The sequence below is a fragment of the Aplosporella prunicola genome (assembly GCF_010093885.1).
Source record: "Aplosporella prunicola CBS 121167 unplaced genomic scaffold K452scaffold_13, whole genome shotgun sequence".
NCBI classification, from domain to species: Eukaryota; Fungi; Ascomycota; class Dothideomycetes; order Botryosphaeriales; family Aplosporellaceae; genus Aplosporella; species Aplosporella prunicola.
In genome coordinates, this window is record NW_022983541.1 from 728618 (window position 1) to 752962 (window position 24345).

The following is a 24345-nucleotide window of genomic DNA, read 5'->3' on the forward strand; positions in this document are numbered from 1 at the left end:
CCTCTGATCTTCTGATCTTCGTGGTCTCTTCGTCTTCCCAATTCCTTGGATGTGATCTTTCTACATCGTCATCATCACCATCGCCAACAGCGCGCGCGTAAAAACAACCCTCTCCTTTCTCTGTGACACTCCAGCGCGACCAATTACCCCGCCGAAAGCAAAACCCTACTACCTCTTCGGCCCCCACAACCACGAAGACTAACGATGGGCTTCTTCACGCCTTCGTCGCGCTCCCCTTACAACAATGCGCACCGGCCCAGCAGCTGGCACCCATCGTCCTCCTCGCGGCCCAGTAGCTGGCACTACCCGTCGCACTCGCGGCCTTCGAGCGGCCACTCGACTCCGCGCTCCTACCACTCGTCGTACTACAAGCGCAGCCCCCGCCCCAGCTACATCCAACAGCTGCTGCGCAAGCTGAAGCAGCTCTTGCGCGAGCTTTACGAGTACGCGCGCCGCCACCCGCTCAAGCTCGCGATGTCTGTCATCGTGCCGCTGCTGAGCACGGGCGTGTTCGCGGAAGCGGCGCACCGGTTTGGGCTCAGCTTGCCCGCGGTAGTGATGAGTGCGCTTGGCGGTCCGCCGGCGGGTGCGAGCAGGGTGCGTGGGGGCGGTGGATACTACGGGAGTAGGGGGTACGGGAGTGATGGAGGAGAGGGGCTGGACTTGAAGAGTTTCTTGAGTTTGGTGCGGATGTTCGCGTAGGGCGAGAGAGGTTTGATTCCTGATTTCTCCTCGTGGATCGCTCGCGCTGCTGCGTCTGTCTGCTCTCCACGACGCCGAAAGACATGTGCGCCGCGGATCTATCTACGCTTCGCCCAGCTCCATCCACATGGCTCCAATCAACGACCACCACAACCGCCAACGAAAATGATCACAACAACGACGACGATGATGACGGGCGATGACGATGACGAACGACGCATTTACGACCACACAACCACGACCTTAACGATCTACCTATACCAACTTACCCTGAACCCTTCCATCTCCCCAACAAATTCGACTTATCAACGCCTCCCAACAAGCACGCACACAGCTCGGTACCAACAACCACCCTAGCCACCACAGCAGCTAAGCATGAGAAAGAAGGCATCCTAAGCAAACAGTCTGGACCATCACGGCACGCTCGGAATTTTCCACTTGTGCTGCCGCAGCAACAGTAAAGTTGGCGTAGTTGTTTCTCGGCAGGAATAGAAGTGAAAGGAGTGGCGGGATGGGTGTGCATGGTTGGTGAGAGTAGGAAGATAATTGAGATGTTTGTATGTAGTAATGATATGGAGTTAGTTGGGGATACACGGTAGTACAGTGCAACTCGGTTATGAGTGTTAGTAAGTGATATGAAGAAGTGTACGCGTAGGTATGTTGTGCTTCTTATATGCCGGAATAAGTGCGTGGAGTACTTCATTGCTACTGCTAAGGTTAACCCATCGCTTGACCATCAGCAGCAGCTCGAGCCACCCTGCCATCCGATCCGCCAGGGTCTTCTTCGCCGAAGATTAGCCGACCAAAATTATTGACCGCCGCCCTCGAATGCGCCAACAGCAGCAGCAGCGGCAGCACGTCTCGTCTTCTCAGCTGGTCGACACGCTCCTCAGGCCCGCCTCATACAGCACACTGCCCACGCCACCGCAGCAGTTCTCCTCGCCGCGAAACGCACGCCCAGCGCCAAACCACCTTCTCCGCCCCGCACCAGGGCCTCCGACACACGATAAACAACACACGATAGACTTCGAGCGATGCCCAAGGCAAACAGGAACAAGGGCAATGCGGCGGCCAAGGGCAGCCCGTACGCGGCGGGGGCGGGCGCCGCGCCCACGAGCGCAAAGGCAAAGGCCGCGCATTCCATCTTCAAGATGAACACGGATCTGGGGCAGCACATTCTGAAGAACCCGGGCGTGGCGCAAGCGATCGTGGACAAGGCGGACCTGAAGCAGAGCGATGTAAGGCAGGCAAAAAAGACGCGCACGCACGTGGAATAGCCAAAGTACTGACCATCGACGGCAGGTGGTGCTTGAAGTCGGACCCGGAACTGGCAACCTGACGGTCAAGATCCTCGAAAAGGCAAAGAAGGTCATCGCGGTGGAGATGGACCCGCGCATGGCCGCCGAAGTCACCAAGCGCGTGCAAGGCACGCCGGCGCAGAAGCGGCTCGAAGTGCTGCTGGGCGACGTGATCAAGACGCCTTTGCCCTACTTCGACGTGTGCATCTCAAACACGCCGTACCAGATCTCGTCGCCACTAACCTTCAAGCTGCTCGCCACATCCCCCGCCCCGCGCGCGTGCATCCTCATGTTCCAGCGCGAGTTCGCGCTGCGCCTGTTCGCCAAGCCCGGCGACAAGCTGTACAGCCGGCTGAGCGTCAACTGCCAGATGTGGGCCAAGGTGGACCACATTCTGAAAGTCGGGCGCAACAACTTCAACCCGCCGCCCGCGGTCGAGAGCAGCGTCGTGCGCATCGTGCCCAAGACGCCGCGCCCATCCATCAGCTACGACGAGTGGGACGGCTTGCTGCGCGTGTGCTTCGTGCGCAAGAACAAGACGCTGCGCGCGAGCTTCTTCGGCACCGCCAGCGTCATGGAAATGCTCGAGGCCAACTACCGCACCTTCTGCGCCCAGAACGATATCCCGCTTGAGGACGGCCCCGCCGCGCAAGCGGATGCCCACGCCGACGTGGCTGCCGATGACGCCATGACGGACATCGACGCCCACCTGCACAGAGATAATGACGAGTGGAACCCGCTCGACGACGAGGAAATGGACATGGACGACGACGAGCTGCCCGCCTTCTTCAAGGAGCAGGCCGACGAAAAGGCCCGCGCGCTGCTGAGCAAAGGCGGGAAGCGCAAGAAGCGGGGCAAGGTGTTTGAGCTGGTACGCGAGAAGGTGCGCAAGGTGTTGGAGGATGAGACGGAGTTGGCGGAGAAGCGGGCGCGGATGTGCGAGGAGGGGGATTTTTTGAAGCTGCTTTATGCGTTTAATCAGGAGGGGATTCATTTTAATTAGGGTGGGAATGCGGCCAGGAGGGAGGGCCTGTGTGCTGCTGAGGGCTTATGGGTGGCGTTTGAGAGGGGTTTGGCGTTTTTGCGGGTGGACTGCTGTCTGCGGAAGTGGGTATATAGGTATTTTCTTGAGCTAGGCGGGTGGTTCAGCAATGGGAAAAGCAATGGGATGGACTGTATGCATACCTCCCACGCACACTTACACGAAAACAAACACTCCATACACAACTGATCCCAGTACGTGTAGCAGAATCTACTCTCATTGCCAAAGGTGTATCATATCACATCCATCTAAGCCCACTCCCCCCAAAAAAAGCCCAACAACGCCCACGCCAATGCCAACCCAAACACACCCACCCCTACACACTCATCTTCATCTTAATCCCCCCATGCGGCTCATACCCCACAATCTCAAAATCCTCCACTTTCCAGCCATCCACACTCCCCCCACTCGGGCGCTTAATCCTGAGTTCGGGGAACTCCCTCGGTTCGCGGCCCAGCTGCACCTTCAGCGCCTCGACATGATCCGCATACACATGCGCATCGCCCATGGTATGGACAAAAGTGCCGGGCGTCAAGTCTGCCGCATGGGCCAGCATATGCGTCAGCAGGGCATACGAGGCGATATTAAACGGGACACCGAGGCCCATATCGCAGGAGCGCTGGTAAAGCACGCAGTCGAGGCGGCCGCGGCCGCGGTGGCCGTCCGGCGGCTCCTGCCCGTCAACGCCGCGCTTGGCGGCCGGGTACGAGACGTAGAACTGGGCGAACATGTGGCAGGGCGGCAGGGCCATGTGGGGCAGGTCGGCGGGGTTCCAGGCGCTGAGCACGATGCGGCGGTCGAAGGGCTTGTGCTTGAGCTTGTGCAGCACCTCGGCGAGCTGGTCGACGCCCTGCCCCGCGTAGTCGGTGGCCGCGTCGACGTAGGCCGCGCCAAAGTGCCGCCACTGGAACCCGTACACCGGCCCCAGGTCGCCTTCCGCCCGGTGCCCCAGCCCCACGCTGTCCAGGTACGACCGTGACCCGTTGCCCTCCCAGATCTTGATCCCGGCGTCCGACAGAGGCTTGCTGGATGTGCTGCCCGCGATGAACCACAGCAGCTCCCCGATTACGGCGCGTACGAAGACGCGCTTCGTTGTGAGGAGTGGGAGGATCGGGATGGGGGGCTGCGAGGGGTCGGGAGAGGGCCGCGAGAGCGAGAAGCGTAGTTGAGGAGGTGCGAAGAGCGAGTAAGTCCCTGTGCCTGTGCGGTCCGGGCGGTGCTCGCCGTGCGAGAGGATCGAGCGGATTAGGTCGAGGTATTGGTGTTCTTCGTGGCGGGGCGTGGTGGTGGTGGAAGTGGATGCAGTGGATGCAGTGTCGGGTTTAGAAGGGTGGGCCTCCGGAGCAATGACAGTCTCGAGGGCGGCGGGAGGAGACATGATGAGCGTCGTCGTCGTCGTGGGTGGGGTGGGAAGGAAGACGGGTTGTTGCTTGCTGCTCTTTTTTAATGGCGGTCGACGCTCTGACGCGCACGAGGGAAGACGCGACGCGGCGCGACGCGACGGCGGCGGCTGGCGGCCGATCCCGAGCCTGAGCTCGACTTCATATTTTATACCGCCGCTCTAGGTACTCTTACTTGAGAGAAAATGAAAAAGACACGGATCGCATTCTACGTCGACTAACAACAACAGCAGCAGCAGCAGCACGCCGCATCTACAGCCCTACAGCCCCACAGCCCTAACAACCAGCCACAGCACCACAGGCACGATAACGTTGTCGTTGCCCCCCGTCAACACGGCCTCCATAGCGCTAGCCGCGCAGCCAGCAACAGTCGCCTTGGCCACATCACAGAGACCGGGCAACATCCAGCTCCACCCTGACCCTCCAGACGCCTCCCACCCCCCACCCCTCGCCCACACCTTCCCAGCACACAACCCGAGCACCACAGCGCCCGCAAACGCCGCCGAGCCCTCGAGGCTCTTGCCGCCGATCCACGGCCACTTCCTGCGGCCAAAGCGCCTGCCAACCAGACTAGCCGCCGCATCGCCCATACCGACGCACACGACGCCGGCAACCATGCTGGCGTCTCTGGCGTGCGTGTCCCAGCCCTTCCAAGGTGATGAAACGCCCTCGCGCACCCCGCCTCCTCCCGTGCGCGCCGTGCCCGCCAAGCTCAACCACAGCGGAATGGCGCAGCCGACGAGCAGGAAGATATGGCTGACGACGACGGGGCCGCGGAGGTCGCGCCCGTCGACATACGGCGTCAGGAAGGCGGCGATGGGCTTTGAGAGGGGCGGGAGCTGGGCGGCGCGGACGAGGTCGAGGAGGAGGAAGACGGCGAGGACGAGGGCGAGCGTCAGCGCGACGAAGCACGGGTCTATGTAGATGGTCGGGAGCAGCATCAGCACCATCATGCCGTGGAAGACTTTGCGCCGCGTGTCGACTTCGGCGACGCTGCTGAGGCGCAGCACGATGCAGAGCCCGATGGCGAGGATCCCCAGCCAGTAGCCTGTTAGTGCGAGCCGGGTTGTGGCTTCGCCGAGCACGGCGCGTCGGTATTGGTCGATGCGGCCGGAGGAGCCGAGCCGGATTGTCTCGCTGTCTTCTGGGAGCTCGGGCAGTGCGATCCACCCCGTGAGGTTCCAGTCGTGGATCCAGAAGCGGACGTCGCGGATGTTGCCGAAAAGGTAGCCGATGGCCCAGCCAAAGGGCTCGGCGCCATCGAGCGCGGCCCTCGCGATGTATTCCCGGATCGGGACGAGGATGATCAGAGCCATGGCCAGATATGCGTAGCCGGCGTAGAGCCATTTCCGGAGCGTTGCCTGGGCAGGAGTAAGAGCGAGGAACGATTGCGCGTATGAAGACCTGGTGCGCTTCCTGCGGGATCCTAGTTTGGTCGAGGTTACGCGAGGGGTTTTCATGTCCGGTAGGGTGCTGCTTCGCTGTCTTCCTCCACTCCGGAATCCATCAGCTTCCTTTGGTTGGAAGAAAGCGTCGCGCACAGCGCTCATGGCAGAAAGCGGCATGCTCGCAGTAGCCGCTGCCAGGTCCTGCATGGTGCTCGGGGCCGATTCGACAGGCTTCAGCCCCAAATCGTCGTCTTGGTGCTGGAGCAAGAGATCGTCCTCGTCGGCATCGCTGTCTGAGATCTCGTCTCTTCTCCTTGAAGGGGAGCTCGTTTTCCCCTTCAAACTCTGGTTCAGAATGGCCAGAAATGACTGTCGGGCCTTGATGATGTGGCCAGCGCGCCTAAACCTCCATTTCGGAATACGAGCTAGAGCAACACCCCAGCGCAGGACATGCCCGCAGAAAATGAAAAGACTGAGCCCGCCTATCCAGATGATGGCGCTGAGGATCATCATCTGGGGCGACTCCGCGAAAAGCAATAGGTTAATTAGAGAAACAGAAAGGAGATGGAGCTCCGTCGAAAGAAGACTCGTCGTCGTAAGGTACTGTATTGGCGGCAAAAGCGCCTGGTGAAGGAAAAATAGACATGAAATGACTTCTGAAGGAAGCCCATCCGCGGGCACCTTCAGGGGATAAGGTTTCGCGGCGTCGAGGTTCGAAGGGACGTCCGTATGGTCCGATATTATCAGAGGAAGAATTGATATAATCCAATGCTCCATGCTGTAGCCTGTTCCTTGACCAAAGACGGGTATTAACCGGGGCGGCAATGCCGCGAGCGAAAGCACAATATTCGGCAGTAGAATCTTCTCCATCGTGGGGTATAGTGACAACGACACAAGAATCGGTATTACGGCGGGGTATATGAGAGGTGCAGGGTCGAAGGCTGCTGGTATACGTATGCGGTTTTTGAGAGGCGCGTGGCCATCGCGAGGTGACAAGAGTCGCAGGGGGTATGAAAGTATCAGAACCGAATAGACAAGGGCATAGGCAGAAAGTTCTGTAGGATATAATGAGTATGCTGTAGCAACCAGAAGCCCGCGACACAGTATACGCACCTCGGGACCATATCCGCAGCGTCCGCGTTGCTTCGGCGCCGCCCACCACGAGCGCGCCAATTGCGCCCACGAGAATAACCTCGAATCCCCGTCGCAACAGCTCTGCGCGCCTCCTCTTGGCAAACTTCTCTCTCTCCCTCCTAACTTCCTCATCGCTCGGCGAGCTTGCCTCCGAGGCCTTCCTGGTCCCCTTGAAATATCCGCTGCGATTGCTCAGCCTCCTGCTCTCCTCGTCTAGTATGCTTGGCGTAAGCAGAGGACTTTCGCTCCTGAGGCCATCGATGTCGGTCCCTCTCAAGTCCCTCAATCCCTTGTGTGGCCTGATCGGCGGCGCGGGGAGCGCCTTTACGAACGAATAGCCCTCGTCGTCAGCCTCGGTGCCGCTTTCGCTCATGCTCCGCGATGGAACTCGGGAGCCGCTGTCGGCGCCATGAGCTGCCTTTTTCTCCTCTTCAACGTCGGAGCTCCACGATGAACCCGAAGAATGTTCGCTGGGGTTGGGGGAGAGCCCCGCGCGCGCCTCCTTGGACGTGTGCAACTGGATGCTTCGGCGGTGGTAGGGATGGGGGCTCCGGGTCAGCAGCCTTGTGGCTTCGTCATCAGGAGGTAACGATAGTGAGAGAGGCTGCGAATGGGCCGCCGAGTCTTGTGTGTAGTCGTCTTGCGGCGTCGTGCCTGGCATCGGCAACTCGGACCGCGGAGGTGGCTCCTCGTCGGTGGTGGTCATGCTGGTGCTTCGAGTAATTGTTCAAGCGAATGGATCATAGGTGCATCTTGTTCGAGGCCGGGCGGAAGAAGGGGACTTCGGAGTAAACACGGTGTCTTGAAGGAGCGCGAACCAAATGGAGGTGGTGGTCTCATTCTTGGATTCACATGCTCAAGGACCGATCGATGTTCCCTAGGGCTGAAGCTTTGACGTTGAGCGTTGGGGCGCAGGCCGGAGGCGCAGACGTAACCGTCAGCAAATCGGACGCCGCAGAGATATTCCAGAAGAAACAGCCATCCGAATGCAACTTGTCTGCTTACGGGAAGATGGCCGACAGCTACCAGTGTCACAGGGACAGGCTCCTCATTCCGCTCCGTTCCCGGAGTGCAGGAGTCACAAATCCAATCAGATCCCGATCGTCCCGAGTATCCCTGAGACCACCGCAACGTTCGAGAAAGAACACAAATGTTTGACTTCATATACCGAAATGCTAGTATTTACAGCAGCTCGAGATACCCTGCATTATCTTTTTCGTCATCCATGCAAAACTTAAACCCCTTTTTTTTTCTGAGGCCAACCCCAATTCACGCCGCCCAATGCAAAGTTTCGTTTAGAAGTAGCCGTGCTCCTTCAGGAAAGACTTGACATCCTCGCTGTCTCTCTCGATCCAGTTAGACTTGGCGCGGATGGCATCCAAGCTCTGCGCCAAAGACTGGTTGAAGCCCTTGGTGGCGCGCTTGCCAAAGAAATCCTCGATGCGCTGCATCTGCGCCTTGCTCGTGAAGCTGGACGTGCAAATGGTGACGACGGAGCCCAGCATAGTAAGGCCAGGGGGCAGCTTCTTCTCCAGCTCGTCCCAGTTGGACGTCATCCACTGCCAGAGAGCCTCGATACCCTCCTTGTGAGTCCTGAGACCGCCCAGAGGGAGGTAGATGTCCTGGCCCTTAACCTCGTCGCTAAGCGGGAGGGACAACGTCCGCTGGATGAGCTCGGGCTTCTTAGCGCGGCCGATGGCGCGCAGGGCAGTGTTGCGCTCGTCGCTGGTCGAGGCGGTGCGGTATTCGTTGAGAATAGCGTTGTACTCCTCCTCACCACCGTTGCTAAGAACGATGGCATAGACGCTAGCACGAATGTTAGGGTGAATGGCAGAGCGATCGCCCTTCTTGAACTTCTCGAACATCTCAAAGGCCGACTTCTTGACCTTCTCGTCGCCCGCAAGACCAGCAGAGCCGAACAGCAGCGACTTGAACTGCTGCTCAATGTGCCCGTCACTATCCTTGAACTCCCAGCCCAACTGGTGTGCCTTCTCACCAACAAGCTTGAGCTGGAACTTCTTAAGGGCGTCCTTGATCTGCTCGTCCTGGAAGACCCAAGCAGCACGGAGCGAACCAATGCGGGCAGTGATCTCATCCCAGACAACGAACTCAGACTCCGACTTGAAGCCTTCCAGCAGCGAAAGAATGCCAGAAGTCTTCTGGTAACCAGAAGCAGCCAGAGCACCAGCGTCAGCAATCATACCAGCACGGTCCTCGACAGAGAGCAGGCCGTTCTTGGCAGCTTCACCAAGCTTCTTCAGGCGCTCGGGGCTGTAAGAAGTGCGGTAGATACCGGAGTGATCGGCGTTGACCTTGTAGAAATCGACATCCTTGAGCTTGAAGTCCGCCTCACGGCTGTTCAAGGTGACATCCTCATTGATGCCTTCCTTGGTGCGGAGACCCAAGAAGACGGGGTAGAGGGTCTTGTCCTCCTCAGGCTTGACATCAGCGGTGCGCAGGAATCTGTTCTGCTTAACGTGGATGGAGTTGGACTTGGCATCCTCGGTGACGGTGACCACTGGGAAACCGACGTTCTTCGTCCAGATGTCCATGACCTTCTCGACGTCCTTACCGCTAGCATCGCTCAGAGCAGCCCACAAGTCACTCGTTTGAGTGTTTCCGTAAGCGTGCTTCTTAAGGTAGCGACGAATACCCTCCATGAAAGTCTCCTCGCCGAGGTACTTGGAAATCATACGCAGCACGCAAGAACCCTTGGAGTATGAGATGGCATCGAAGATTTGGTTGATCTCGTCGGCACGCTTGACCGGAACTTCAATCGGGTGGCTGGACCGCAGAGAATCGAGAGACAGAGCGCTCTGGAGGTTGTCGGTGACGTATCCCTGCCAGACCTTCCACTCGGGGTAGAACTCGTTGCAAGAGTACCACGACATCCAGGTGGCGAAACCCTCGTTGAGCCAGAGGCCATCCCAGAAGTCCATGGTGACCAGGTTACCGAACCACTGGTGGGCCAGCTCGTGCTGGACGACCTCAGCAACTCTCTGCTTAGTCGAGGCGCCGCTAGTCTTCTCGTCGAACAGAAGGTCAACTACGCGGTAGGTGACAAGACCCCAGTTTTCCATAGCGCCGGCACTGAAGTCAGGAATGGCGACCATGTCCATCTTCGGCAGAGGGAAAGGACTGTTGAACTTTTTCTCGTAGAAGTCCAGAGTCTTGGCGGCAAGGTCAAGGGAGAACTTTCCGTGGTTGATGTCCCTGTCGGGGGTGGCATACACTCTGACGGGCACACGGAAGTCGTTCGACTCGATAACCTTGAGCTCACCCACGATGAAAGCCAACAGGTAGGTGGACATCAACGGGGTTTCGTTAAAAGTAACAGCCTTCTTCTTGCCACCGCTCATCTTAGAGTCTACCTCCTTCGTCGAGGCCTCATCCATGTTGCTCAAGCACGTCAAGTTCTTGTCTGCGACCAGGGTAATGGTGAACTTGGACTTCAGGGCCGGCTCGTCGAAGCAGGGGAACGCCCTCCTAGCATCCGTGGGTTCCATCTGAGTCGTTGCGAGGTACTTGGTCTTGCCGTTTGCGTCATTGTATGACGAGCGGTAGAAACCAGCCATGTTGTTGTTCAGGGTACCGGTGAAGGTCTGCGTCAACTTGGCCTTGCTGCCAGCCGGGATCGTCTCCTTGAAGGAGACCTTGGTCGTCTGAGTGTCTTCATCGTAGGACAGGTCGGGCTTCGAGGTGATGTCGCTGTTTCCGGACGAAACGGTGGTTGAGTGGATGTTGAGGTCGAGCGTGTTCAGGGAAATAGACGTAGTGTCCTCAACAACGTCGAGTCTGCAAGCTTGTCAGCAACAAGCCCGGATTGCGGCAGGCACAGGACTCACTCGATGACGACCTTACCCTCATACTCGAACGTCTCCAAGTTAGGCTCAAGCGTCAGGTCGTAGTGCAGCGGCTTAACATTCTTGGGCAGGACCTCGCGGCCCTTGGTGATGTCCAGGTTGGAGCCGGCTACGTCGTCGTGTCTGCACATTCTGCGGCGATGGGAGCAGTAGCGGACGTGGCGGTGTAGTTTGGAGGGAGTCCGGAGGGTGGTTCTGATGGAGGGGTTGGTGGGGCGTGGCAGAAAGGTGTTGTAGCTCAAGCTTCGGGCGGCGGCGTATGATGCGGGCTTGGTCAGGCGCGCGCCGAAGGCAGGAAAGCGCGTCAACGGCAGGGGCAGCGATCTGAACCCGCAGCGCGTGGCCGTTCCAGACTTGATGAGGCGCATTTATCCTAGAGTACCCCGCCTGGCCACGGTACAGATCGATGCGTGAGATTTTTGGAGGCGGACTGACCGAACAGTAACGCGGCAGCTCGTCCCTTGCAGGCCTTAGCCGATCGGTGCTAGGTAGTGCACGGCCGCCCGCAAGTAGTGTACATCTCTCGCCGCAAAACTCTGCTTCTCTTCTTCTTCTTCTTTTCTCTATACGCAAGCAGTCCGCCGGGCAGCACCTGCCATTGCGGCCATAGGGTGCCCGGCCGGACGACGCCATTCGGCGTCAACCTCTTGCCAGAGAGAAGCATACCGTGCGTTTGAGGAGTCCACGACTATCACCTGAGTGGATATCCATAGGTTAAGCGGTACACGCATACCATGCTGTGAAGGTCGGATGACATGAACGGAGGCCGACAGGAATGTCCGGTGGTGAGTGCATGCGTCCCTTCAGAGACACTCGGATTCATAGATGCACGTGAATGGATTCACCAGTCTCGATGGCCGCATCATTTGCTCAATCTTTGCGCAGGAGAACTCAGGTAGAGAAGCCTCGCCATGTTGGCGACGAGTAAAATGTAAGCAATTTTTTGCTTGTCTAGCTGGTATCACAATATTTGTACATGAAGTTCATTAACCCAGTGTTTGCGCCAAACTCCCTTTTCCTTTCAGTTCTGCCCTAGGTCAAGGCAATCCGAATCCAGGATGCCAGCGCTCGAAGAAATCCATTGTTGGACCAAAATGCTCTCCTGCCGTAGGAGGCAAGCAAGTTCCCCATAATAAGCATGCACCGCAAACGCGGCAGGGAACTTGTACGAATTGAAGATATAGGGAACACCACTTAAATGACAAGAGCGACACCGCCAGCAATCACAAGACCGAATGCTGAGCCGGCGACTTGGTTTACGGCAGCTGCGCCGCTTGAGCTTGCTGCTGCGGCAGAACCGGTGCTAGTAGCAGCGGTGATGGGCGGCGAGATCTTGGTGGAAGTCGGGCCAGAGTGGTGGATCTTGCCGGTGCCGTGGGCAGTGCCGTTCTTGGGGTTCGCAATCACCGTGCCGTTCTTGCCCATCTGGAGCGGTATCGTGCCATTCCAGCTAGAGGAACTGTTAGTTGCTGTACGTCCAGGGTGTTGAGCGGTTCAGAAGCTTACTTGGCGGCAGCACTGGAGACGAAAAGCGCGACGGCGAGGGAGACAACGTTGAACTTCATGGTGACTGGTTGGTTCGAAACGGAATAGGGGGCGGTTCCGGAAAGTGCTTGGAGTTTGTCTGATTGTCTGGGTGGCTCAGCAGGGTGACAGTGTTGTGGATTGTTTGCATTATGCCAAGTGATGGCTGAGCACCGTTAAATAGACACCGTGAGCTCTCCCTAGGTCATCTCCCCGCTCTCGAATGCTTGGTCTGGGAGCACCGGCGCAGGGCTAGTGACCTCTGGGGTCTCGACCATTCGACGCCTTGATGAGCAGCCTGTGGCACTCAGCATGAGGCTTGACAGTGCAGGGGGGCCGGGCCGGTTGGTCTGAGGGAGATTACGACTGTGAGTAAACGGCTATCCCTTGATCAGTGCATGCGAAACATTCAATAGCAATGGACTCTCAGCATTTGGCCATACGAAGTCAAAAGCCCCCTGGACGAGTCGTATGCATAAAAATAGGTCTCCCCAGGAGAGATCCGACGATCCCTATATCGAAGAGGCATAGGAAGGCGGATCTCTACGCACCGAATGATCATTGCTAGGCTTCGGGTAGAGATCTATGGATCTAGGGAAGCATCAGGCAACCTGTTAATCTCTCTACCACGCGTCCCGAACTACGGCAGCCAGCATCCTAACAGGTGAGAATCCCCAATATCTTCGGTGTGCCATAAGCGGTCCACGCCGAGATGCTAGGTTTCACATTAAGAACTAGCAGTCAGGCCGGTGTCGAGAACGTGCTTAGGTTCCGGCCCGCGGGGGCGAAGGAAGCCGGCGGGAGGGCTGCGTAGGCTGGCTTGCGCATGGGCATGGGGGTGGGCACACACGTGAGGCGCTCCTGAATCCGCAGCAGCAACACGAGCTGATTACGAGAGACATGTGGCGCCAATTCGATGCGCACTCAGACACGAAGAGGAAAAGCCAGGACGCGTGGTAAAACGCGGCATGTGCGGCAGAACATTGCGCTCCCTCTCATGGTGAAGAAGAGAGGAACCGCACCCAAGTTCCATCGCTGGAGTCCGTTCTCCACTCAACTGACGGTTTTCGTTTTTCATGGGCGCCTCACACCGTCCATAGACAGCGGGCACCTCAGCCGAAAATGCTTTTATTGTGAGTGTTGGTTTTAAGCGTTTGTTAGAGAAGAAAAAAGGAGCGCGGGCGGTGCGCGGAAGAGTTTTGTTCACTTCTGGACCTGGCGGGCCGATGATTGGCCGACGCGGGCCGTCTATGGTTCCGGATGTCGTGCCGCGTCCCACCTGCCCTCGTCACAGGCGGGGCAGCGCGCGGGCACATGCAACCCGACTTCGGCCCCAAAACCTCCTCCGCCTGAAAACTTCATATCGCACGGAGCCGCCCGGTGCACTGCTCGTTTCTCTGTACACATCCACTCACAATGGCGGAGAACCAGAAGATCGGTACGCCTTCCCCAGCTTCCCCGCCGAGTCCCATGCTAAGTCCCTTGTCACAGCTATCTTGAGCGTTTTTAACAAGACTGTGCGCACCACCCCGCCATCCACCCCCGCCAATTGCTGAATTGACACTCGTCATACAGGGCCTGCTCGATTTGGCAAAGGGCCTGGTCAAGAACAATGTCAGGTAAGGATCTTGCTTTCTGCCGCCTCCAAACAAAGGCGCTCGTTCGTGAAGGAGCTGTCCTGGAGCTCCAATGTGTTTTTGTTTGCTTTCTGTGTCATGACAACTGCGAGATTCAATGGCTTTGTACAAAGTTTGAACACCGCGCAGAAATCATATGCCATTTCATGCATCGGCGGAGAGTGAAACATTATTCACGTCTGCTGTCATCATGTTGTACGACACTTTTCGGATCTACTGTAAATGCTCCATTTGCGGACGCTGAAAGTAAATTCGCGGGTTGTCGTCAGTTATTTCTACTCTTTTCGGCTATTGGCTGCTGCCGCGCAACCTACTCGTTAGCTCTTTACTGGTTCACTAGTTATTTGTCATTGCTACCACTGCCGACATTTTGCTGACAGGAATCCAGGGTTCTGGCTTCTGGCGGTACCGCCAAGATGATCAGGGAGGCCGGTTTCCCGGTTGAGGACATTTCCGCCATTACCAAGGCCCCTGAGATGCTTGGTGGCCGTGTCAAGACTCTCCACCCTGCTGTCCATGGGGGATTGCTCGCCCGGGAGGTCCCGTCCGACCAGCAGGACTTGGCCGACCAGAACATCAAGAAGATTGACTTCTGTATCTGCAACCTGTACCCTTTCCAGGAGACCGTCTCTAAGATCAACGTGACGATTCCCGAGGCCGTCGAGGACATTGACATTGGCGGTGTCACCCTTCTCCGTGCTGCGGCGAAGAACCACAGCCGTGTCACCATTCTCAGCGACCCCGAGGACTACCATGACTTCCTCACTGAGCTTGAGCAGAAGGGCGAGATTTCCGAGCAGAAGCGCCAGCTCTATGCTCTGAAGGCTTTCTCTCACACTGCCGACTACGACACCGCCATCTCGGACTTCTTCCGTAAGCAGTATGCCGGTGACGGTCTCCAGCAGGCCTCCCTCCGCTATGGCACCAACCCCCACCAGAAGCCTGCCGCGGCATTCAACCGCTACGGTCCTCTGCCCTTCAAGGTTCTTGGTGGCGCTCCCGGTTACGTCAACCTTCTGGATGCTCTCAACGCGTGGCCCCTCGTGAAGGAGCTCAAGACTGCCTGTGATCTGCCTGCTGCTGCTTCCTTCAAGCACGTCTCCCCCGCCGGTGCCGCGATCGGTGTACCCCTCTCCGAGGCCGAGCGTAAGGTCTACATGGTCGATGACATTGAGGGCATCGAGAAGTCTGGCCTTGCCCAGGCTTACGCCAGGGCCCGTGGTGCGGACCGCATGTCCAGCTTCGGTGACATGATTGCTGTTTCTGACGTTGTCGACCTCCCCACCGCCAAGATCATCTCTCGTGAGGTGTCTGACGGTATCATTGCCCCCGGCTATGACCAGGATGCGCTTGAGATTCTCAAGAAGAAGAAGGGCGGCAAGTACCTTGTCTTGCAGATGGACCCCGAGTTCGAGCCTCCCGCGATGGAGACGCGCACTGTCTACGGCGTCAACCTGACGCAGCACCGCAACGATGCCAAGATCACGCCCGCCACCTTCGGCACCATCATCACCCCCAAGGACACCACCCTCCCTGAGTCGGCGCTTCGTGACCTCACCGTCGCGACCATCGCCCTCAAGTACACGCAGTCGAACTCGGTCTGCTACGCCCTGAACGGCCAGGTCATTGGTCTGGGTGCGGGCCAGCAGTCGCGCATCCACTGCACGCGTCTGGCGGGCGACAAGGCGGACAACTGGTGGATGCGCTTCCACGAGCGCACGCTCAACCTCAAGTTCAAGAAGGGCACCAAGCGCCCCGAGAAGAGCAACGCCATCGACCTGCTGTGCTCGGGCTCGGTGCCCAAGTCGGGTATTGAGCGTGACGACTTTGACCGCACCTTCGAGGAGGTGCCGCAGATCTTCACGGCCGAGGAGCGCGAGGCCTGGCTCAGCAAGCTGAGCGAGGTTGCCGTCAGCAGCGACGCTTTCGTAAGTTTGGGCTCGGTGATGACATTGACTTCAGCAGCTAACAAATGGATTGCAGTTCCCCTTCATCGACAACGTCTTCCGCGCCAGCCGCTCGGGCGTCAAGTACATTGCGGCGCCGTCGGGCTCGCAGAACGACCCATCCGTCTTCTCGACCGCCGAGAAGCTGGGCATCACGTTCGTCGAGCAGCACATCCGTCTCTTCCACCACTAAAGGCTGGGAGTGCGTGACGAAGCAGAGATGAGGGAAAAGCTCGCGTCTGGCGAGAGCGGGCTCGAGAGTCTTTGGGTTTATAGGGCGTTCTTTTTAACAATTATGGCTACCGTGTGATGAGTCCAACGTATATGATAGGAAAATATGACGATAGGAATAGACGACGACGGCAAATCAACTTTGCTATTACTTTGAGATTTTTTTGGTTTCTGGATATATTATTCTCGTCGTACTGAATTGTGGTGGATGTGGTTGGATGGATCCACAGATCCATGAATGGTCGTCAGCACAAACCCGAGGTTCTCCCATCAGCCCTCAAGTGCAGGTCTCGGCATGTGCCGTTTGCGGCGGACAAGCTCCCGTCCTCTACCTCACATCGCCGCATCGCCGCGTCGTCGTACTCGTCACAAAGCCTTCCGCGGACACGACCAACACCTCCATCTCCACCACCATTACTACCACCGCCGCCGCCGTCGTCGCACACCATTTCTAGCGCTCCCGTGTACGAACGTTTTGTCGCTGCCACCGTTACCACCACCGACCGTATTCCTAACACCGCGCGCGCTGTGTGCCGTGTGCCATTGCTGTTGTCGCTGTCGCTGGCTAGGGCTGGATAAGAGAAGGCGCTTTGGTTGCTACTAGGTGCTATTGCTAGCTGCTGTTGGGCTTGGTGTTGTTTTTAAGCTGGGAACAATTGTGTTGGAGATATGAACGCGCCTGATAGGTAGGTTTGTTGGTTGGGTGTTTGGGTGGTGAAGGGTGTGTTGGGGGAGGGTTTGGGTGGGAGGTGTGAGGTGGGTGAGATGGGATACGCACGGAAGGTGGAAGAGAGAAGAGGAGAGGAGAGAGAGGAGGGCAGGCAGGCTGTCGCAGTCGCAGTTGCAGGCGCGCGCACGTACGGCCGGCTTCGCTGCCTACCTACCTACCTACCCGCCCGGGCGCTCTTAACAGCGCTCTCGCGGAGTAGGTAGTGTGGGGTGAGGTAAGGCGGCGTGCGAGCTGTGTGTGCTACTGCTGCGGTTGCTGGATGCGCCTGCCTTCCGCCTGCCTTCCGCCTGCCTGCCTTCCGCCTGCTTCTTCTTACCTTTCTGCCCCTCTACCTCTCTCTCACACACTCTCTTTCTCTCCGGGACCACCGCCACTTCCTCCTCCACGACGCACCCCTCCGCGACTCACTCACTCACCCATCCTGACCCACCCCACCGCGACACGACATACACGCCGCCGCGAAGATGAAGTCGCACAATCCGGCTGACAACCAGTTCGACAGATTCGAGCTCTTCCTGCTCGGTGACGGCGAGAAGAAAGTCACCTGGAAGTTGGATACGCGTATGTTTGGGATGAGCTCACAACCCACACCCCACACGCACCCCGCTAATGCACGCACCCACCCCGCAGGCGTCCCCAACACAGCCATCTTCACCTTCAACAAAGAAGACCACACAATCGGCAACCTGCTCAGCAAGCGACTGCACAAATACCCGACGGTCAAGTTCGCTGGCTACCAAATCCCGCACCCGCTGTTCGCGACGTTCGACCTGCGCGTCAGCACCGACGGCTCCGTGTCCCCGAAGGAGGCCATTGTCCAGGCCTGCCGCGACGTCGTGCAGGACCTTGAGGTCTTTAGCCGCGAGTTCACCAAGGAGATGGAGCTGAAGAAGATTGCCAAGGCCGGGGGCGAGGCTTGAGCATGGGTGCTTGAGGATGATTGCTTGCTTGAGAGTGGGCATCAGGGATTGGAGGAGCGAAGTCGTCTTTGAGGGCGTTTTGGGGCATGTATGACTCTGGTTATGTTGGCGTTTGGGGCCGCTTTTGCGGTCGGGCTGAAAAGTAAAGACATTGCGGGCGTGGCGTGCTGCTTGGTGCGCAGCGCTGGGGCGAGGGAGGTTGGTTCCGGAGGGCGTAGGATCGCTGCGCAGCTCATGGCCCTAGCCGGACGCAGCATCGGTCTGCAGTTCCTGGCATGGTTGGATCGGTTTCTCGGCTCTCGACTGTGTCTATCAACCAACAACAGACAGACAGGCTGATCGGACTCGCCCCCCATCTATCTCCCTGGGAAACAACAACACGTCCACCACGCCGCCAACAAAGCGCCAGCAGTCGCCCGAATATCTCCCCCAGCTCGGATGATCACTCACTCACTCACTCACCACCACCACCACCACCAACGTACCACGCATTTCCGAAATGAGAAAAGACTGCTATTGCATGCATGCTACCTATTGATTCGATCGACCGAGTACCAAGTATCTGATTACAAGCGAGAGTGATATTACAACCGCATCCAACCCAGCCCATCCCACCCCATCCCATCTGATCCAATCCAACTCATCCTATCCATGAAAAACCAGCCCCAATCTCAATCCCAATCCATCCCAGCCCCAACCCCAACCCCACACACATGACCCAGACGCACATATCCGCGCACGCAATTAATCCCTCCACGCCTTGCCTCTGTTGTCCATCCATGCCTGCCTGCCTGCTTGCCCCCTCTCTCTCTTACCTCTCCCGTTCTCTTGTCGTGCTCGTTCTTCTTCTGCCACCCACACCCACACACACACAAACCGCAACCACAAACCACAAAGCCCCAAGCAGCAATACAGTACAGTACAATACAGTACGCGCCCAACGAATGCATGCAAAAAGTGTCGAAGAAGAAAAAGCAAGGAAAGTGATGAAGGCGTAAGTAAGAGCAAACTGGAGAAAGAGAAAGGAAGGACGGAGAAATGAAAAAGAAAAAGGCATATGCGAAACGAAACGAAACGAACTGAAACGAACCGAACCGCAGAAAAGCTGACGAACAAATGAGATAGACGTGCCAAATGAGTGACTTGAAGAAGAAGCTCACCACAACCCCTACGCAACCACAACCCACCAGCACCACAAACAGCAGCATCGGCATCGGCATCGGCCATATCTACACCCCACTCCTCTCACCAACCCTACCCGCCCAAATCATTCATCTAGAACGCCAAAAACACCGCCCCCAGCCCCAAGCTCAAGACGACGCTGCCAAGCGCCCCCCGCGCAGAAAGCAGCCGCAAGCCATCCGCCGCGGCACCAGTAAACGTCTCGACGCCCTCTGCTGCGCCGCTGTTGTCGGCCGGAGGTGCGCCGCTGCCGTTGTCGTTGTCGCTATCGTTGCCGGTGCCGGCGGGAGGAGTGTCCGCTTCTTCGTCAGCAGACTCGGACGAGGGGAAGTACGGGCTGTATGCGTTGTCGGGAGGGGTGGGAGGGCCACCAGCGCCGGCAGGAGGGCCCCCAGCACCGGCGGGAGCACCCTCCTCGGCGCCGGCTGTCGCGGGCGTGTAGCTCGCGCCTGTGGGCGGGACGTCGGGGTTGCTTTCTGCGGCGGGAGCGCCACCGGGAACGCCAGCGGGAGGTCCCGAGGGAGGGCCGGATGGGGGGCTGGGAGGTGGACCGCCGGCGCTGGGAGGGCCACCGGCGCCAGGAGCACCGCCTGCACTAGGAGGTCCGCCAGCACTAGGAGGGCCACCAGCAGGAGCGCCCTCAGAGGGAGCACCGGGAGCGCCGGCAGGAGGAGCACCAGAGGGATGACCACCAGCACCAGGACCACCAGCACCCGCAGGACCACCCGCCTTCACCGGCGGCGCGCTCGCCCCGCCCTCACAAACATTGAGCGTCTGGCCGGGCTCCAGATTTGCGCACTCGGCATCAATAGCCGGGTTCATGGCGCGCAGCTGCGCGAACGAGAGCCCGTACTCCTGCCCAATGGTGTAGCAGTTGTCGCCGGGTGCGACCGTGTACGGCATGAATACGGGGCAGGAGGCAGTGCCAGCAGCACCGGGATGGGGGCCTTGGCCCTCGGGGCGACCGGCCGGTCTGCCGTGCTCGCCTTGTGGGCCGCTGGTGGGAGGGGCGCCTTCGCCTTGGGGAGCGCCTGGAGCACCACCGTGAGGAGCACCGCCCTGGGGAGGCCCACCCTGAGGAACACCACCCTGAGGAGCACCACCTTGAGGAGCACCGCCCTGGGGAGGACCACCGTGAGGAGGCCCACCGTGAGGAGGCCCACCGTGAGGAGCACCGCCTTGAGGAGGACCACCTTGGGGAGCACCGTCTTGAGGAGGACCACCTTGTGGAGCACCACCGTGAGGAGCACCAGGAGCGCCCTCGCCCTCGGGACGGCCAAAGCTAGGCGGTTGCTGACCACCGGGACGACCGGGGGCGCCGAATTCAGGAGCGCCGAATTCAGGAGCGCCGAATTCGGGAGCACCGCCAGTGGGCGGAGCACCGCCAGTAGGAGGAGAGCCACCAGCAGGAGGAGCGCCCTGGCCCTGGCCCTCAGGACGACCAAAGCCAGGAGCACCCGGAGCACCAGCACCAACACCCTCACCCTCGCCGCGAGGAGGACCGCCAAAGCCAGATGGCGGACCGCCGTGGCCACTTGGACGGCCCTGTTCGCCAGAGGGAGCAGAGCCCTCGGGACCGGAGCCGCCGAAGGGAGGTCTGCCGAAAGGAGGTCTGCCGAAGCCTTGGTGGCCGGTGGGAGACTGTCCTTCGGGACCTTCGGGACCTTCAGGACGGCCGGAGCCCTCAGGACGACCCGACCCTTCAGGACCGCCAGGACCGCCAGGACCACCAAACCCGCCTGGACCACTGGGATGACCGGAGCCTGCAGGACCTTCAGGACGACCCGGGCCGCCAAAGCCACCAGGACCACCAGGACGACCAGGACGACCAGAGCCTTCAGGACCTTCAGCACCTTCAGGACGACCCGGGCCGCCAAACCCACCCGGACCACCAGGACGACCAGAGCCTTCAGGACCTTCTTCAGCCTCAGGACCAAAGCCGGGTCTAGTAGCTCCACAAGGCCCGTGAGGACCGCCACAGGGGGGTTGGCCTTCGGGACCTTCAGGGCCCTCGGGGCCTTCGGGCCCGTTGGGGCCGTGAGGACCGTTAGAGCATGGGTGGCCTGGGGGACAGGGGTGCCCAGTAGGACCGTTAGGGCCTTCAGGTCCTTCGGGACCTTCGGGGCCGTTGGGGCCATTGGAGCAGGGGTGGCCAGGAGGACAACCGCCAGGACCTTCAGGGCCTTCAGGGCCTTCGGGACCGCTAGGACCTTGAGAACAAGGATGCCCGGGGGGGCAGCCGTGAGGACCAGCAGGACCTTCAGGGCCTTCTGGACCGTTAGGACAAGGGTGACCTGGAGGGCAGCCGCCAGGACCTTCTGGACCTTCTTCGGGACCTTCAGGACCAGCAGGACCGTTAGGACAAGGGTGACCTGGAGGACAACCGCCAGGACCTTGGGGACCTTCGGGACCTTCAGGACCAGCAGGACCGTTAGGACAAGGGTGACCTGGAGGACAACCGCCAGGACCTTGAGGACCTTCGGGGCCTTCGGGACCAGCAGGACCACCGAAAGGCGGCCTGCCAAACGGCGGGCCACCTGCACCCGTCTCGACAGGAAAGCCGGGCCTCGGCCTGCCCCCCGGCCCCCGCCGACACCCGCCATCGCCACAAGGCCTCGTAACCGTCGCAACAAGCGGCTCCTCGCCGCAGTGCCGGCACGTCTCCACCGCCTCCTCAAAGCCCTGCGGAATATAGCCCGGGTGGCGCTCAGGCGCGGCGCCACGGCACTCCTCGCGCACCTCGTAGTCCCGCGGCTCCAGCCCCGCCGGCCCCATCGCGTCGTACCGCGTCGTGTACGTGTTCTGCCAGCGGGGAGCGCGGGCGCAGTCGCCGTGGCAGGGCGCGGGGAGGGTGAGGGGGACGGGCTCGTCGCCTTCGCACGCGTCGCAGAGCGCGGAGGTCACGAAGAAGCCCTCGGGGACGAAGTTGGGGTGGCGCGGGGATTCGAGGTCGTTGTCGAGGTTGTCGGCGCAGATGGTGTACACGACTGGGACGAGGCCGTCGCGCCCCAGCGTGAAGAAGACGGTTGTCGTGGTCGTGACGGTGACTTGGTTGGCTGCATTGTCGGCGTTGTCGCCGTTAACGAGGTCCTCGTTGGTGCTGCCGTCGGGATTGGACGACATGACAAGGAGGTTCGTGTAGGTCGAGGTGACGGCGCCCGTCGTGGCAGTCGTTACGAGGGCCGTGACGGGGCGGCCGAGAGCGTCAGTGGTGACGACGGTCCTGACGACGTCGCTGGTGTACGACGACGTCGTCGTGCCCGTCGTCAACGAGGACCGGATAAGTGCGGCCCCGGCGGTGGGCGTCGCCGTCGGCGTGTACGTCGACATCGAGGTGTTGAGGACGATGGCCGTCGGGAGCGTCACGACCTGGGTGGCCAGGCCGGTGGTCGTGGGCGGCGTGGTCGTGGCCGCGGGCTGCTGTTGCGGCGCTGCGTGGACAGCACCCGCCAGCGCGGGCACGAGTAGTTTTTTCCAGCTCATGGATGCGATGCGATGCGATGGGACGAAAAGTATTAAAACTGTGGATTAGGTGTTTGAATGCGAAGTAAAAACGAAAGTGATTATCAGACCGAAAGCCTGAGGTTGGGATTAAACGAAAGTGTGTGAGGATTGCCGGTTGTCGTCGAAGGAAATCTATCGTCGGAAGCCTGGAGACTGCATCTGAGTGCGATGAGGCTCCCCATTTGTATACGGCGCGGCCGGCCACGGAATCCCACATGTGTTTTGCATTCCGTGAGCCTGGTGGGCAAACATCAACATGCTCTGTAGCGGAGTGGGTATGAGGAAATTAGCAATGAGGTCCGGCTCCATGACAGGCACGTGGTGGGCCGTCAACACATCAACAGCATGGGGCTGCCAGAGGAAAGATATGTGCCAATCATGAATGGGTGGAGACAACGCTGTGATTCGAATGGATGTGTGAATCGAGAGAAGTTCTACGAAAACGATTCTTTTTTTCTTGAAAAGCAGAATTGAAATGAACGCTGAGACACAACGAAAAGAAAAAGATGACATAGCAGATCTATAACCGTTACTTGCCTGCAGCTCACAGGCTTCTAGGCCGAGCGCTCGACTGGCAAGAGACCATGGCTGTTTACAATGGCAATGTTTGTACGCAGAGTCTCCACAACAACGAGCTTCAGCAAACATTGGACATATTGGCAATCTCTGGAAATAAGAGGAATGCCAGTTGCTCAAAGATGATGGAGGCGGCCGAAGAATCTAGAATCAGCATTGGGGAGCAGATACGAGCAGCGGCGACCAGATGCCTTTCAAAACTTCGGTGCGATAGCCGTATCCAACAGACGGCTGTGCGATGGAGGAATGCGTCTGGCGGAGATGTTGAATGGATAGGTACATATCCATGACGTGGGACGTGGGGAGAGATGGACGGACAGAGCTTGGACGACAGAGCTTGGGCCGTCTTGACCCTCTCCCAAGCCTTCCTGGCGCGCCTTGTTTGCACCTCGACCACACATCCAAGCCTCCGCACCATCAATTCTTCCATCACAAATTCTGCCATTCTTGGAGCCCACGCCGGCATTCCTGCACATGGATTTCCCACCTACCGTCCACGTTTCTCGCTCTAAATTTGCCGTCCGCCACGCAAGGGGCCGAGTATGCCTGCCATTGGCCGGCGAACCACCGCGCCCATTTTCTGGCAGATATGCGTTTGGTCTCCGTCATTGACAGTATTCGCTTTGGTCGATGCCATCGCGTGGCCCCATTCCTCGACGGGCTAGTAGGTTTTTTTATTTTTTATTTTTATTTTTATTTTTATTTTTATTTTTTTTTCTTTTTTGGAAAAGCTTTGGGTTCAACGGCACTCCTTCACCGTTCCTCCTGACAGCAATGCCTTCTAAGCAATCTGAGGCACTTTGCGTCCACCCCTGGCTACACAAGACCTCTCGCCACGTTCCACTGACACAGCAGCCCACCTTCCAGAACCATTGCATGTTTGGCCGTGTTTGGGCCATTCTCGCCGTCCTCTGCAACCTCACTACATAACTTCCGGCAAAAGCATACCCACGAAGGCGTCTGTCGTTTTTATTCTTTCGACCGATTTACGCAGGGTTTCGGGGGAGGAGTGTGAGGAGCTAACGTAACTGGAGGACGGGGACGAGGTTGTGCTGGACGCGTGCTGGGCTTTGGGGAGTGCCGGGGTGGGATTTGCCTGCGCTGTGGCCGCGTGGATGAATCCTCTACCTAGGTAGGTACCTATCTATCTATATAGAGATGCTGTTCTGTGTGTCTTCTGTCTTACAGCACTATAGCTGCTTCTCCCTACACTCACGCGCTTCTACCGCCCATGCCATGCCATAGCATATACAACAGGGCGGGTAGGC

At 58.8% G+C, this 24345-nt stretch overlaps 9 protein-coding genes across 9 annotated transcripts; 5 read left to right on the plus strand and 4 right to left on the minus strand.

The window, feature by feature from the left end:
• Window positions 1-24: 24 nt before the first annotated feature.
• On the plus strand, window positions 25-785 carry K452DRAFT_34129 (uncharacterized protein). The gene has a single exon (XM_033545369.1). It carries the CDS (start codon window positions 205-207, stop codon window positions 700-702), a length of 498 nt encoding a protein of 165 aa, XP_033397531.1. The 5' UTR covers window positions 25-204; the 3' UTR covers window positions 703-785.
• Window positions 786-1736: 951 nt separating this feature from the next.
• K452DRAFT_308876 (uncharacterized protein) lies at window positions 1737-3003 on the plus strand (the record flags this gene model as incomplete). Its single annotated transcript, XM_033543201.1, has 2 exons — window positions 1737-1940; window positions 2005-3003. The coding sequence occupies 2 exons, from the start codon at window positions 1737-1739 to the stop codon at window positions 3001-3003; spliced, it is 1203 nt and encodes a 400-aa protein (XP_033397532.1).
• A 355-nt stretch (window positions 3004-3358) lies between these two features.
• K452DRAFT_351308 (uncharacterized protein) lies at window positions 3359-4420 on the minus strand (the record flags this gene model as incomplete). The annotated part of the gene is made up of 1 exon (XM_033545710.1): window positions 3359-4420. The coding sequence occupies one exon, from the start codon at window positions 4418-4420 to the stop codon at window positions 3359-3361; it is 1062 nt and encodes a 353-aa protein (XP_033397533.1).
• Window positions 4421-4635: 215 nt separating this feature from the next.
• Window positions 4636-7810, minus strand: K452DRAFT_318761 (uncharacterized protein). Its single transcript, XM_033544183.1, has 2 exons — window positions 6944-7810; window positions 4636-6885 (listed from the first exon to the last, which is right to left on the minus strand). Exons 1-2 carry the CDS (start codon window positions 7668-7670, stop codon window positions 4703-4705), a joined length of 2910 nt encoding a protein of 969 aa, XP_033397534.1. The 5' UTR covers window positions 7671-7810; the 3' UTR covers window positions 4636-4702.
• Window positions 7811-8259: 449 nt separating this feature from the next.
• K452DRAFT_228465 (uncharacterized protein) lies at window positions 8260-10958 on the minus strand (the record flags this gene model as incomplete). Its single annotated transcript, XM_033536964.1, has 2 exons — window positions 8260-10759; window positions 10810-10958. The coding sequence occupies 2 exons, from the start codon at window positions 10956-10958 to the stop codon at window positions 8260-8262; spliced, it is 2649 nt and encodes an 882-aa protein (XP_033397535.1).
• Window positions 10959-11751: 793 nt separating this feature from the next.
• K452DRAFT_287785 (uncharacterized protein) lies at window positions 11752-12761 on the minus strand. Its single transcript, XM_033540535.1, has 2 exons — window positions 12334-12761; window positions 11752-12277 (listed from the first exon to the last, which is right to left on the minus strand). The coding sequence occupies exons 1-2, from the start codon at window positions 12390-12392 to the stop codon at window positions 12022-12024; spliced, it is 315 nt and encodes a 104-aa protein (XP_033397536.1). The 5' UTR covers window positions 12393-12761; the 3' UTR covers window positions 11752-12021.
• A 755-nt stretch (window positions 12762-13516) lies between these two features.
• K452DRAFT_271633 (uncharacterized protein) lies at window positions 13517-16340 on the plus strand. Its single transcript, XM_033539046.1, has 5 exons — window positions 13517-13789; window positions 13843-13868; window positions 13927-13970; window positions 14377-15916; window positions 15972-16340. The coding sequence occupies exons 1-5, from the start codon at window positions 13768-13770 to the stop codon at window positions 16125-16127; spliced, it is 1788 nt and encodes a 595-aa protein (XP_033397537.1). The 5' UTR covers window positions 13517-13767; the 3' UTR covers window positions 16128-16340.
• A 1019-nt stretch (window positions 16341-17359) lies between these two features.
• On the plus strand, window positions 17360-17815 carry K452DRAFT_228331 (uncharacterized protein; the record flags this gene model as incomplete). The annotated part of the gene is made up of 2 exons (XM_033536955.1): window positions 17360-17456; window positions 17526-17815. The coding sequence occupies 2 exons, from the start codon at window positions 17360-17362 to the stop codon at window positions 17813-17815; spliced, it is 387 nt and encodes a 128-aa protein (XP_033397538.1).
• Window positions 17816-18537: 722 nt separating this feature from the next.
• K452DRAFT_333595 (uncharacterized protein) lies at window positions 18538-22832 on the plus strand. The gene has a single exon (XM_033545177.1). It carries the CDS (start codon window positions 18950-18952, stop codon window positions 22463-22465), a length of 3516 nt encoding a protein of 1171 aa, XP_033397539.1. The 5' UTR covers window positions 18538-18949; the 3' UTR covers window positions 22466-22832.
• The last annotated feature ends 1513 nt before the right edge of the window (window positions 22833-24345 follow it).